Below are 13830 nucleotides of genomic sequence, written 5' to 3' on the forward strand. Positions count from 1 at the left end.
CTTCTTTGTACGGTTGGCCTGTCATATCATGGCTCTGAATCCATGGAGTCAACAAACCTCAGATAGAAAATATTCTCTCAAAAGAATATTGCATCTAGCAATTGGGTGTGGTGGTAAGTACCTGTAATCCTAGTACTCGGGAGGTAGAGGCAGGAAGACCAGGGGTTCATGGTCAACCTCAGCTATATAGTGAGTTCAAAGTTAGCCTGGGCTACATGGGACCTTATCTTAAAAACAATTGCATCTGTACTACACATGTTCAGATTCTTTTCTTGTCATTATTCCCTACATAGCAAAGCGTGACAACTCTTTATATGACAATTACATTGCACTGGGTATTTGAAGTCCTCTAGAGGTGGTTTTAAAATATATATGAGGATATACATAGGGTATATGCAAATGCTAAGTCTTTTCCCATAAGTGACACGGGCATCCAAAATTTTGGTATCCTGGTATACCCCAGAGCAGAGGATACCCCAGGACCAACATCTTACAACTGATACTCTGGGACAGCTACTCCTCCCATTCATTTTCCATGATAAATTTTACTGTAAGGATCAGGTTACCTATCATTTTAGTTCATGCTAATTTTTCTGCATAGTGTGATATTTATTAATCACAAAACACTTTTTCTTATAGCATATTACTCAGTGATAGCAAAGGAAGTCCCATGCGACCACGGAGGAGGTAGGGAATCAAAGAGTTTTGGTCTCTGGTCCATGGATTCTCAGACTTTGCTCCAGGGATTTGCACTACCATCATTATCTAAGACTGAAGTCATCTGACTCCCCTGGTACCTACTGAACTCCTGGGGTGAGAATCCTGATCTTGGATTTTAGCACCCCCACCCCAATCCTAGGCAATAGGAACAAATTTTGCCAAACCTCTGGTTGCATCCTTACCCCACAACTACAGACACGCCCAGTTTGGCAGAGCACTTGTTTTGGCAACATAATTAATCTCTACAAGTGACTATAAGTTACATCTTGAAATATAATTCAGAGTCAGGAGTTGTTACCAAGCTGAGGCTGAGGCAGGAGAACTAATTTAAGACTGGTCAGGGCTTCAGAATGAGCTCCAGGTCAGCCAACCTGGACTACAATCAGGGACCCTGTCATTCTCTAAGCCCCCAAAACCAAAATTGTATTGTTTCTGATTGCTAAATGCAATACTATCACTGCGTGCATCTTAGCATGAATCGATCTGGATGCATTGTAAACTGTATTTTGCAAGTAGTTGCTTCAAACCATCTTGCAGCCAGGAAGAGTCTTCATGATCAACCTTTGCCTTAGCAACATTAGGTGCAGTTCCCTCCAGCTCATGCGGGATGCCATGGACTGGTGACCAGGGGGGCCTTCAAAGTGCTGCATGTTAGCTATGCCCCCACCCACACTGAGACAAGAATGTTAAATAATGCTTTGGGTTCTGCAGATCAGATAACAACTTCTGTTGTTAATTAGATAAAAGAAATAGAAAGCAAAATGATTGGCCCCAAGAGGAAGGTTTTCCCTGGAGGACCCCACTGGAAGACGCAGGAGTTGTGGAAGGATTGTTGTTCTGGTGAAAGATGGGCTTTGAAAATGTCTTTCTCCTTCACCTTTAGCACCGCTGCCATTATCACTATTGAAACATAAACCCAAAGCATCATTTCTCAACCACCAACCAAGCCAGGATGGAGTTACTTAATTGGTTAGACAGAGTAAATGGGGATGTCAAAGTCCTCTACTTTCTTAGCTTCCTTCAAAGTGAAAACCAAATCCCTACATTTTAAATGAAGAGGGGATCCCTGAGTCATTTTTGACTTGCTTCCATAACAAAGCCAACTGCAGAGCCAAGCATGGTGGCACATGCCTGTTGTCCCAACACTCAGGAGGCTAATGCAGGAGCATCAAGGGTTCTAAGCTGGCCTGGGCAATTCATAAAGGCACTGCCACAAAAATCAAACCAAGGGCTGGAGAGATGGCTCAGAGGTTAAGAGCACTGACTACTCTTCCAGAGGTCCTGAGTTCAATTCCCAGCAACCACATGGTGGCTCACAACCATCTGTAATGAGATCTGGTGCCCTCTTCTGCATATATAATGAATAAATAAATCTTAAAAAAAATCAAAACAAACCTCAAAACAAACTATGTAAAACTGTCCTTCCAAAGAGAAGCCCAAGAACGGATTCAAGTTCACCTCGTGTTGTTAACTTGGTAACTTGACCACTCGATGCAACGACATTAAATTTTCAGTCAGTCCTCTCCCAGACAAGCTTCCTGGGCCCTTTTTGCTATTATTTAACTTGACTAATCTGGTGTTTCTGTATGAACCTGTGCCTTCTCAAGCTCTTCCCTGAGTAAAGAATAATGATTAATTGGGGATGAAAACCAAGTCCCAGAACAATTATGAAAGCGTAATGGAGAGTGCGTCAGAACCGCAGCTCAGCAGAGGAAAGATTCATGAGGAAGCCAGAAATCTTCCACTAGTTGCCCTGGCTTGCCTGGAGCTGTTCCTGCACTTGACCCTTTGTGTTCTCCTGGGCAACAGGATTAAGCCCAAACTGTTTGTTTTCCTTTTGCATAACACCCCTGTCTTTCCTCCCTTACAGTTGATTGGGTGGGGCAGCAGCAACTTTCTGAGAGCCACGCCTCTCCCTTGCTTTTCTCTGGGTTTTGTAGGGTCAGGTGAACTCTATCTTGTCCCTCCTTTAAGGGAATGTCAGAGGTACTGAGTGCCCAAAGGACAGGCCTTCCCTTCACCTTTGATGGCCTTTCATTTCTTTCCTATCTTTTTTTTTTGCAGTGCTGGGGTTTGAACCAAGGACCTTGTGCAGCATGTGTACTAACCTGATACCCCTGAGCTGTAGCTCCAGCCCCAGTTTAAAATTTTGTAAACTGCATTTCCCTATGCTCTCATTTTTCCTCTCTCTTTTTGAAAAGTATTTGTTTTTATTTCTATTTTGAGATAGGGTCTCACTAAGTTGCCCAGTCTGGCCTTGAACTTGCCATTCTCCTTGCTTTAATCTCTGAAGCACTGGGATAACAGGACTGTGGGAGCTTACACTTCTTCTGTTGTTTCAGATAAACAATACTCTCTATATTTTGAAGATGTGTTCTATATATCTTAATAACTCTCTCTCTCTCTCTCTCTCTCTCTCTCTCTCTCTCTCTGTGTGTGTGTGTGTGTGTGTGTGTGTGTGTGTGTGTGTGTGTGTTGGTGTACTAGGTATTGAACCCAGGGTCTTCCGAGTACTAAACAGGTGCTTTACCACTGAGCTATGCACTCACCCCTCAAAAAGAATAGTGTTCACCACATGCAGGGTTCTTCTGTCTGCAGCACAGAGAATATCTTTAAGATGGCCCCAGGGAAGGAAAGACATGTCTAGCCTGATTAATTGGCTAGTTCAGGAGTAATTGCTTCCAAAGTCAGGACCAGGGGCATGGTGGCTAAGCCTATGAGTATCGGCTTTGTTCTTGACTGTAGGAAAAGGCAGGTAGGGAAGGCTGAGGCATCCCATCCTTATAGCAAAAAGGTCACAGCATCCATTCCATTCGGGATAAGCAGGCTGGACTGCAGTCTGTTCAGAAGGAGAAGTAACAGGCAACAGGCATCCTCTAGTACAATAACCCGTTTCATAAAATGTGCTCCTATAAGGACTTTTAATCTAGGAAATTGGTTCAAGAACAGGCAAAAGAGGAACAATAGCTATATTTTTGAATATGTGAACAGCATCATCCGAATGGTACCGGATTAAGCTCAGAAGCATTTATGGTAATTCTTATTTCAGTCAGTATCTGTACTTCTTAATACAGTAATGTCATTAATGTTTATCCCCTCAGTCTATGTAAATCTGAACCTCTATGTTATTGGCCAGTTGGAAAGGGTAATGTAAACAGATTCGGTTACCCTAATTAAGTTATGTATCTGTATACCGAGGGCTTTGTCAGGCTGCAACAATTTCAGTATTCATTCTAAGCCACAAGGCTTTGCCAAAATGAAATTACTGATGCCAAAATTACCCTCTGTTGTTTAGACTCTGCAGACATAATAACCTAATATTTAACAGTGTTATTTTTGGAAAAAGGATGAGGCCAGAGAGTGAACTGTCCTTTGCACTTCTCTGAAGAAGACCCTGGAAAGGAAGGGAGCTGCGTTTTCTTTCACTCCTGAACTGAAGACCCAGGGGAGGGCTCCTCAGAACATTTGTTTGAGGCAGGTGCAGAAAGAGTTTAGTAAGGGGGAAAGAAAAATAATCCGTGAGCAGAAAAACAAAACACGTAAATAGTAAAAGCAGGGAGAAGGAAACTCCAGCTGAGGACAGGGCACACCATTGGACTGGAGTCTGGGTGCTTTGAATCTCAAGTTCCTACTTGGAGGAAGGGTTCAGCACAGTGTTCCAGTCTATCAGCAGAGACCTTCCGGGGAAGAACGAGCCCTGGAACAAAAGCTCATTTTCCACTGGGGGTCAATAAAAACTCTACCTTGTGAAATGCAGACAATTGGAAAGGAAAATGGAAAGGCAATCAGCAGCCAAGAGGATGCTTAAGATTACATATAAAGTAGGTCATAGAAAGCTGGGTGTGGGTGAAAGCCCGTACTTGGGAAGTAGAGTCAGGACCATCAGGAATTCAGAGCTAGCCTCTGCTACATAGTGAGCTCCAGGCCAACCTGGATTGCTGGAGACCCTGTTTTCACTTTGTTTTTTAATGTAAAGTCCTGGAAAAATAGAGATGGTTAAACCCTTAACCCTGTTTAGATGCAGATCGGAACGTCGTTTGTGACCGGGATTCAAGCTCCTTTCTGCGAAGCCTTCAGGTCTCATCTAAAATTAGAGGGTATAGCAAATTACCTGCTCATTACACCCCAACATTCTGTAACACCAGAGCAGATGCCTGAGTAAGAGGAGAGGGGTTCATGTCACTCCCCGCCACCTCTGCCTTGTCAGATCCCCTAGGACCGGAACTCCTCCCCCTGGGAGCTCTTGTTTTGGAAACTGGTGGGGTGGGGCCAGAAAACATTACAATGGAGCTGGGATGGAGGAGGTGTGCTTTTATTCCAGAGTGTGTCATTTGAGCGGAGTCTCCTGAAACTGCAGCTAACTGAACGGAGGCTGTGTTAGATCCCCTGGGTTGTTAAGCTGGCACACCCCGGAGAGTAGGCGACAGAGCAGGCGAGAGAGGCAGTAGAGGAGGGCAGGAAGCCGCACGCCTAGCTGGGCTTATCCCTTCAACTTTGGCTTTTGCTGTGGTGATGATTGTAACAGGAGGAGGAAGAGCTAGGAGAAACCCCTGAGGGAAAAAAACGAAAGGAGAGGTGAGAAACTCAACTGGAAAAAAAGTGCCAGCGGGAGTGAAAACAGCCGGCAGATGCAAACGGGGAGGCCAAAGGAAGAGGAGGAAAAGCCTGAGCTCCCGCAACCTGCTGCTGGGATTTAGACAAAGGAGGTTTTTAGAGAGGCGGGATCAGATTCTAATATCGGCTTGAGGAGAGAGCCCGCAGCTGGGCTGGGGAAGATGAAACAGCCGGAATTCTCAGTGACTGGAGCGTGTACCACAACCAGAGCTCCCAGGAAGAAGTAAGTCTGGGAAGGGATTTGCAGAGCTTGATGGGCGCTGACATCTCGCTGCTCTGTAAGGCATGCCTCCGTCCTTGCGTTACCTCTTCATAGTCTCTGTAACGACTGTCATAGTTTTTATTGTTCTCTACGTGTTAAGTTTTGGGGGAGATCAAAGCTACCAGAAGCTGAACATCTCAGACTCTGTGATGCTGACTCAGGTGTGCACCTCCTTTGTCAATGGGAAAACCCCTTTCCTGTGGAGGAACAAACTGATGATCCACGAGAAGCCTTCTTGCACAGAATATGTGACCCAAAGCCACTATATCACAGCCCCTTTATCTCAGGAAGAGGTCGAATTTCCTTTGGCATATGTCATGGTCATCCATCATAATTTTGACACCTTTGCAAGGCTCTTCAGGGCTATCTTCATGCCTCAAAATGTCTACTGTGTTCATGTGGACGAAAAGGCAACAGCTGAATTCAAAGGTGCAGTGGAACAGTTAGTGAACTGTTTCCCCAATGCCTTTATGGCTTCTAAGACAGAGCCTGTGGTCTATGGTGGAATCTCCCGGCTCCAGGCTGACTTGAATTGCATCAAAGATCTGTCCACCTCTGAGGTCCCCTGGAAATATGCCATCAACACCTGTGGGCAGGACTTCCCCCTGAAAACCAACAAGGAAATAGTTCAGTACCTGAAAGGGCTGAAGGGGAAGAATCTCACTCCAGGGGTGCTGCCCCCAGCTCATGCAATCGGAAGGACCAAGTATGTTCACCGGGAACACCTGAGCAAAGAGCTTTCCTATGTCATCAGAACCACCACACTGAAGCCTCCACCCCCCCACAACCTCACCATTTACTTTGGCTCTGCCTATGTTGCTCTATCGAGAGAGTTTGCCAACTTTGTTCTGCACGACCCCCGGGCAGTTGACTTGCTCCATTGGTCCAAAGACACTTTCAGTCCTGATGAGCACTTCTGGGTGACGCTCAATAGGATTCCAGGTATGTGAGAGTCCATGTTACTTGCAAAGGAATGCCTGCAGGTCTCTTTATGCCTGGGTACGGCATTTCAGGGTTCAACCCATCTTGCATAAAAAAATATTCATTTAAAAACAATGTGCCTGTGTTGAGTATATGTAAACTTTCTTGTTACAATTCCTTAAACAATGCAACTTAACAATTATCACATGGCATTTCCACTGAGTTAGGAGTCATAAGTCATGTGGAGAACATATCAATATACAGGAGGATGTGTGTGCGTAGGTCATATGAAAATGTTGCACCATTTAATATAAAGGACTTATATCCACAGGCTTTCATCACCCAATGGGGCCCTGGAACTTGTAGACTGCAGTGTAGAGTCCTCACCCTAATCTCTTATGAGTGCTCACAATGCTCTTTGTGGGGTCGTTCCCAAGCACTGCTGTCCCGTGTGCCACTGGCAGCTTACATCTGTCGCAGTCCTCTCTTAGCACCATGTTTAGTTCATACTAGAGGTTCTCTTCTCCACAGACTTATCAGACTTCCTCTTCGTCCAAGATCTTTACCTGAGCCAGCCTTCTGCCCACCTCTAGAACCATGCAGCTTCCTTCTCACCTGCCAGACCACAACTCCGGCCAACTGCCTACCCCTTCCTCACCCACAGCCATGGGCCAGCACACTGCACAGTTTTCCCTGCAAAGAGTCACTGTGTGTAATGATCATTTCTACCAGTCTGCATGGGTTTGTTGCTGATCTTTTCTGTGGGAGCTCCATGAAGTTGAGGTCATTTTCTTCTCAATGACTGCTCTATCTCCTATGGTTAGTCCACATAGTAAATGTTGAGTAGGTTTGTGTTAGAGGAGAGAGTGTGAGCAAGCGTGTGATGAGTGAACAAATGGCAAAACCTGGGGCTTCACTAGGCATGGGGCCATAGCTCGCTGTGCAAGACGCGGAATGCTGAGAGCTACTTGGATTTGTGCGAATATCGCTACACTGTGAGCACATTCTGCTCTTCCAGAGGACCAGAGTTCAATTAGTTCCTGGCACCCATGTAGGCTGTCTCAACAACCACCTGCGACTCCAGTTCCAGAGATCTGACTCTGGCCTCCACAGCCACCTGCACTCACATGCAGGTACTTGCACAATAGACATACTTATGTATAGATAATTGAAGAAATACATTTTATATATTTTTAAAAAACCTTATATCTTACTTCATAGAAATAATGCGATTCTAAGACAAAGTCCCTTCTTTCTTATCAAAAGAGTTTTTACCTTTAATAATTGACTAGACCAGTTATTTTTATTACAGTTTTATTTATTTTGTGTGTGCGGGGGCAGAGTATGTCGTGGCACAGATGTGGATGTCAGAGCATCATATTCTATCCCAAGAAACCAAGTTTGGTCAACTTGTCCTCAAGAAGGCAGCTAACACAGTCACATGAATAGTGAAAAGCAAAGAGATTATCCGCTGTGGCCACAGTGGGAAGAAGGGATGCAGGGCATCACTCGAGCTCTAATTTCTTAGTGTGTATACTGTGACCCCAAGTTCGATAATGAGAACAGCTTTGGGGAGTTGATTTCCTCCTTCCGCCATTTGGGTTCTGGGGAACAACTTTAGTCCATCTTGGCAGCAGATGCCTTAATCTGCTGAGCCATTTCGCTAGCCCTGAATCATGTTCCTTAAATCGTATATAAAATGTGGTAGCATTTCTTTGGAAGGCAGCAGCGTGCTTTGGACTCAGTGGAAAAGACAAATGGATTGCTAATGAACTAGACAGCACAGTTACAGTGAGAGAAAAGCAATCATTGTTCTGCCCTTGGGGGAATGCCAAGCTGGGAAGGCTGGGAAGTGCTCTGGGGTAGCAGGCAGGGCTTGCTGGGTAATAAACATACTCATGTTCTGGAAAATACCAGCGGGTTTGGTCTCTGAATCCCAGTGTGGCTGGCAAAGCCACTTAGCTTAGGTTCAGCACACTCTGTCATCTTTTCACCCTGAATCCGTTGTTTCTATTATTGGCATATAATTTGGGGACATTAAGCACTTAGAAGCTGATTTTCATATTTAAAGATTTATTCCTTTTCTATTTCCAGGATTCTTTAAAAATCCATGAGAGTTAGAGTCTAACCATGTGCACATTGGGTGTGGTCCTGAGTGAGATAAGGTCATTATGTAACTCTGCAGAAGTTTGGCTTGTCACTTCTTTTAAAATAGAAAAAGACATGGCCAGGTGTGGTGGTACATGCCTGTACTCTTAGCACTCAGGAGAGGACCAGCAGGATGTGAGTTCAAAGACAGCCAGCTTAGACATCAGGGCCCTGCCTCAGAAATGAGGGATGATGAAGGCAGACATGAGATTGGGTCTTGGTTTTTGTTAAATATCTCTGGCAAGGGGTGGCCAGTTTGATCCATGCCAAATTAAAAAAAAAAAAAAATCAAGGGCAGAAGAACCTCCTTTCTCCCTCAGCTACCTTTCTCTTCCCTGCCAGTCAATAGACCAGATGAGAGATAAAGAATGACCAGTATCGCTAGGATGGTGACATCTATCTGCTATCCTAGTGTGTGGATGCTGGAGTAGGAGGCTCTGTTGAACCCAGAAATTTGAAATGACTCTGGGCATCATGACAAGACTCCATCTTTAAAGTAGAATAAGTAATTTAGTCCAAGAGAGAAAACCTTTCTGTCTGGAGGTCTGTAGCGTGGCATACTAGCTTCTCTCTTCTTGAAGCAACAGTACAACCTCCAATAAAGTGTGGACATCCACCCATCTCCAGCTACAAAATGAGGGGTTCAGGCAGAAAGAGCCCACTTGTTTCTACATGTGCCATTCTTTGCAGAAGACACAGTGCCCAGAACATGGTACACAGCACCTGTAGTCATACTGGTGGCAGTGCTTGGAGCCTGGGAGTCACACTGCCCGTTAGCTTCATTGACAGTGCTCCATTTTCTGCAGGAGCTGAGGGAGAGCAATCAGCTGAGCGACTTCCTGTGGAGGAGGCTGTGTGTGTGTGTGTGTGTGTGTGTGTGTGTGTGTGTGTGTGTGTGTGTAGCCCTTGCCAGTGGGCTCTCTCTGCAAGAGACACGCTTCAGGATAATAGGACACTTCCTGGGGTCTGCCTTCATTCTTTCTTGGACAGTTGGGGCCATCCTGGTTTAGAAAGAAAGGAAATCCTGTTTGTTAGGTGGGGCCTTCCCAAATTACAAGTGAATTCAAGCACAAACCATTAAAAGCACTCTCCAATCTTCAAATCAATGTAAAACAATCTAACCATGTGCTTGGCTAATGCTGGCATTTGTCAGAGGAGCCATCTTCATGATTTAAAATTTGGGGTGTGTGTCTGACTCTCTAGTCCCAGATAGTTTTTAATCACATTAATTCAGTATTTGGCATTGTTGTCTTTTAAAGGGAGAGGCCCTCCAGTGCCCACACTTTATGTGTATGTACAGTATTATTTCTTCCTTCAGAGTCATCACTCAAAGTGTAAGTGCTGCCCAAATGTATCAGTACCCCAGAACATTCCCAAGAGAAATATGACTGAGAGGTTGATTGCATCTGATATGGTGTCAGAAAACCAAGTATGAATCATTTAAGAGGCTGAGGAGAGAGGCAGCCGTGTGCCACATGACATCACATAGCTCTTGCTTACTTTTTCTTGAGTTGTCTTTCTATGGAGAGAATGGCGTATTTCTTAGTCTTTTTTTTTTTTTTTTTTTTTTTTTTAACCACTGCAGTATGAATGTGTCGGGGTGGGGATGCAGCTTAGTGATGAGGCATTTGTTCTAGCACATTCAATGCCCTGGGTTCCATCTCTAGCACAGAAGAACAAAAAAGGAGAAGTCAAAACAAAACAAAGTGAAAAAGTATGGCCAACAGTTAGCCATACTCTATGAACTCACCCTCTTAAAAATTTGAGGAACTTGGGTTGATATAAAAAAAAAAAAATGAACCAAAGGAAAAATATGTAGGCTAATTCCTGTACAAAACAGCCATGAGAAGAAGAGACAACAAAAGCCCCAAGTACCAGATTAACCTCTCTAAAGACAATGAGAGCATCCCAGTGTGGAGATGTGCTCTTTCCACCACTCTAAGAAACGTCAAGAAAATGGTCTAAGGCAGGAGAGAACAACCTGAGTCAGAATGAGAAAAACTAAGCATGAGGGATACAACTGGAATGCTACTTGAAGGTGAGAGAGCTGCAGGGGAGCTTGGTGATGAGACCCTTGCCTGGCAGCAAGACCTTGAGATGAAGAGGGGGCGGGGAGCAGGAACAGGAAGGGAGGTACAGAAAGAGGGACAGGAGAGGAGGGGAAGAAGAAAGAGGGTGATGGGAAGGAGGAGCAGAAGCAGAAAGGAGGAGAAGAGGAAAGGTATAGGGAGGAGGCGGGGACTGGGAAGGGGTGGGTGGAGGAGAAGGAGGAAGGGAGGAGAAAAAGATCATGGGGAGCAAGGGAAAGAGAGAAGGAAAAGGTAAGGAACCCGGGAAGATCACAAAGAGGTCCAGGCCTCCACCCCACCCGGGTCCCAGGCCTTCAGAAAGCCAGGGAGCATGCCTGCCATTCTGAGATGGCTCTAGAGCACATTGGGCAGCTGACCCTCTCCCTCTGGACAGCAGTTTTCAGAGGAGGCCGAGTGGATCCAGGTTGCTCTGATGCTAGGCAGCAGCAGGTGCTGAGGCATCACCTGCCTTGGTGGCATCCAGCTCTTGCTTTGTGCTTGCTGGTACAGGCCGCCTTGAAGAAAGGCTCCTCCTCCTCCTCCTCCTCCTCCTCCTCCTCCTCCTCCTCCTCCTCCTCCTCCTCCTCCTCCTTCTCCTTTCCCCTAGCTCTTCTTGTTCAGTCATATTTTCATTTGTCCACTCAAGACAGAGCTCTAGAAGCCGGGTAGCACTGTGTGATCATATAGTGTTGTATTGCATTTTGTTGTATTTGGAGGAGGAGTGGGAACAAAGTCAAGCATGCCTTGTGGATGCTGCAAGAGATCTCTCCCATTGAGCCCCCCAATCCCCCACCCCAAGCCCTCCTGAAGATTTCTGGTTCAAGTCTCATGAAATGGATCCCCATCTATGGAAATGTTGGCTGGTCTAGTTTTTTCTCAGCCTGCTGGGATAGCTAAGTTGCCTTTTCTCCCTTCGGGGCAGGCCAGATTCTAAGGAAAAGGTGAAGTTACTTTGCCTTCTACCCCCCCCCCCTCCGCCCCCAACAGCCTTGTTTGTTCTTAGGAGTCTTTGCTCATGAGCAATCTGACTTTTCTCGGCCATGATTGTTTCCGTCCCTAACAATGTTTTCATTTGCTCCCCCCACCCCATTTGTATACGTGTATTTTCAGTTCCTCTTTGTTGGATAAAATGATCTCCACCTTAGAAGAGACCACATGATCCCATTTCCTCCTCATATTTTAAATTCTAAAAATAACATATTCCCTACTTTGATTTATTTTCCCGTTTTAACTGTGACACATTCTTTGGGAGAGTGTGCTAACATTTTAGGTTTCGAGTGTCAGGAACTCAGCTCAGAGTAGCTTAAACAAATTCCAGGGCTTACTCATGAAGCCACATCCCAGGGATCTGGCCTCCAAATCAAGTGGGATCAAGGCTGAAACAAAGTGTACAGTATCTTTCTTACAAAGTTCTCTATCCATAGGGGACCAGCCATCTCTATTTGCCCAAATCCGAGGGGTGGAGGGGAGGGCCTGGGACTTTAGCCTGGGAGCCAGACATATCCTTGGGCAATAGGTATGAGTTGGTCTCCCTGTCTCTGACTTGCTCTGGCTTAGCTTCTCTTGGGCAGATTTTCTCCACAGTGTCAGAGAGGCCAGAAATAGTCCCAGCGTTACTTGGTTTGGGTGGCTGGCATTCCTGGGAAGGAGAGAAGACGGTTTCCTGGCAGTTCCAGGAACAGATCAAGGAGGAGGACCTCACATTGGTGCTGCCTTGTCCACACTACCATCAGGATAGAGCCAAGGTCTGAAAAGGGCCAGCACGCCTTTCTTGAGTTATTTTCCTGCCCAGAAACTAAAGGCAAAGGGCCAGCCCTGGTTCCGAATGGCACTATGGCAAGGTGCAGGATAGACAGGCACACGTCTGTGCCCAGATGTCTCCTTGTTCTACACCAGAAAGCTGTTCATATTGTCCTCACTTGGTATTAGAGGGGAATCACCTGTGTGGCTTTAACCACCAGAGAAATTATAACATGGAAATTTTTCTTTGTGGGAAAGGCATAACCCCTTCACAGTATCATCTTCCTGCAGAAAATATTTATTTTAAATATACATTATTTAAATTATTACTTGCAGAATTTCATACACGCATACAACATATTCTGATCACAATACTCTACTGCTCCCCCTTACTCCTCCCAGAGCTCCTCCTTACTCCCTACCTGCTCCCAACTGCGTGGCTTTTTTTTTTTTTTTTTTTAAATAACTTACAGAGTCCCATCTGTGCTTCCCAAATGCTTCTAGCTGGGGGCAATCCACTAGAAGATGCAACCAACCCACTAAGAGCCATATCCTTAAGGAAAATGGACTCCTCCCCCTAAGAGAGGGAGGGAGGGGCTATCTATCAATAGCTCCTCTGTGAGGGTTGGGGCCTACTGAGCCCCTCCGGATCCATGCTGGAATGCTGGCCAGCTTGATCTTGTTCTGGTCTTGTTCAGTCAAGCATAGCTGCTGTGAGTTCATGAGCTCAGCTGTCATGTCCCAGACACACTGTTTCTTTGCAGTTCCTCTACTCCCAACCTCTGACTCTTATAATTTTTTCCCTCTTCCCTCCACAATCATCCACCCTCCACAAAGCTCTTCCTGAGCTGTGGTGGGCGGGTGGATGATATAGATGCCTCATTGTGGCAGAGCACCTCACAGATATTTATTCTCTGCACTTGTAACTTAACCAGTTATAAGTTTCTGCATTAACCACCATCCACTGTGCAAAGAAGCTTCTCTGATGAGGTCTACAAGCTACACTCATCTGTAAGAGAGATGCATATTTAGAGAGACTAGTCTGACACCATGTTAGTTTAGCAAAGTAATAGTACAGTGGGTACACTCCGTGGGCCTGTGAGCTCCCTGACAATGGGTTCCTCGCCAGATTTACAGTCCCAGGAATGTGTTTCTTCCTGTGGAATGGGTCTCAAATCCAATCAGAAAATGGTTGGTTACCTCTAACATTTACGCCAGTATTATATCCATGGGCATATCGTGCCATGCCAATCGTTATGATAGTTCACAGGGGTCACAGTTGGATAGGACTGTTGATGAATCCCCCCTCAGCAGCCTACATAGCACCTTCTAATACTATGAAAGCAAGCCAGAAGG

General features: G+C 45.5%; 1 protein-coding gene across 2 annotated transcripts in view; it reads left to right on the forward strand.

The window, feature by feature from the left end:
- Gcnt2 (glucosaminyl (N-acetyl) transferase 2 (I blood group)) overlaps window positions 1–13830 on the forward strand; it is a 94570-nt gene that overhangs the window by 22962 nt on the left and 57778 nt on the right. The window contains exon 1 of one of the 2 annotated variants that reach the window (XM_036186742.1): window positions 5004–6538. The exons of the other annotated variant lie outside the window; for it this stretch is intronic. Within the exon in view, the coding sequence (XP_036042635.1) occupies window positions 5620–6538 (919 nt within the window). The 5' untranslated portion in view covers window positions 5004–5619. Of the gene's footprint in view, window positions 1–5003; window positions 6539–13830 lie in introns of those variants that run through there. 2 annotated transcript variants of the gene reach the window in all.

The sequence above is a fragment of the Onychomys torridus genome, chromosome 5 (genome assembly GCF_903995425.1).
Source record: "Onychomys torridus chromosome 5, mOncTor1.1, whole genome shotgun sequence".
In the NCBI taxonomy this organism is placed as follows: Eukaryota; Metazoa; Chordata; class Mammalia; order Rodentia; family Cricetidae; genus Onychomys; species Onychomys torridus.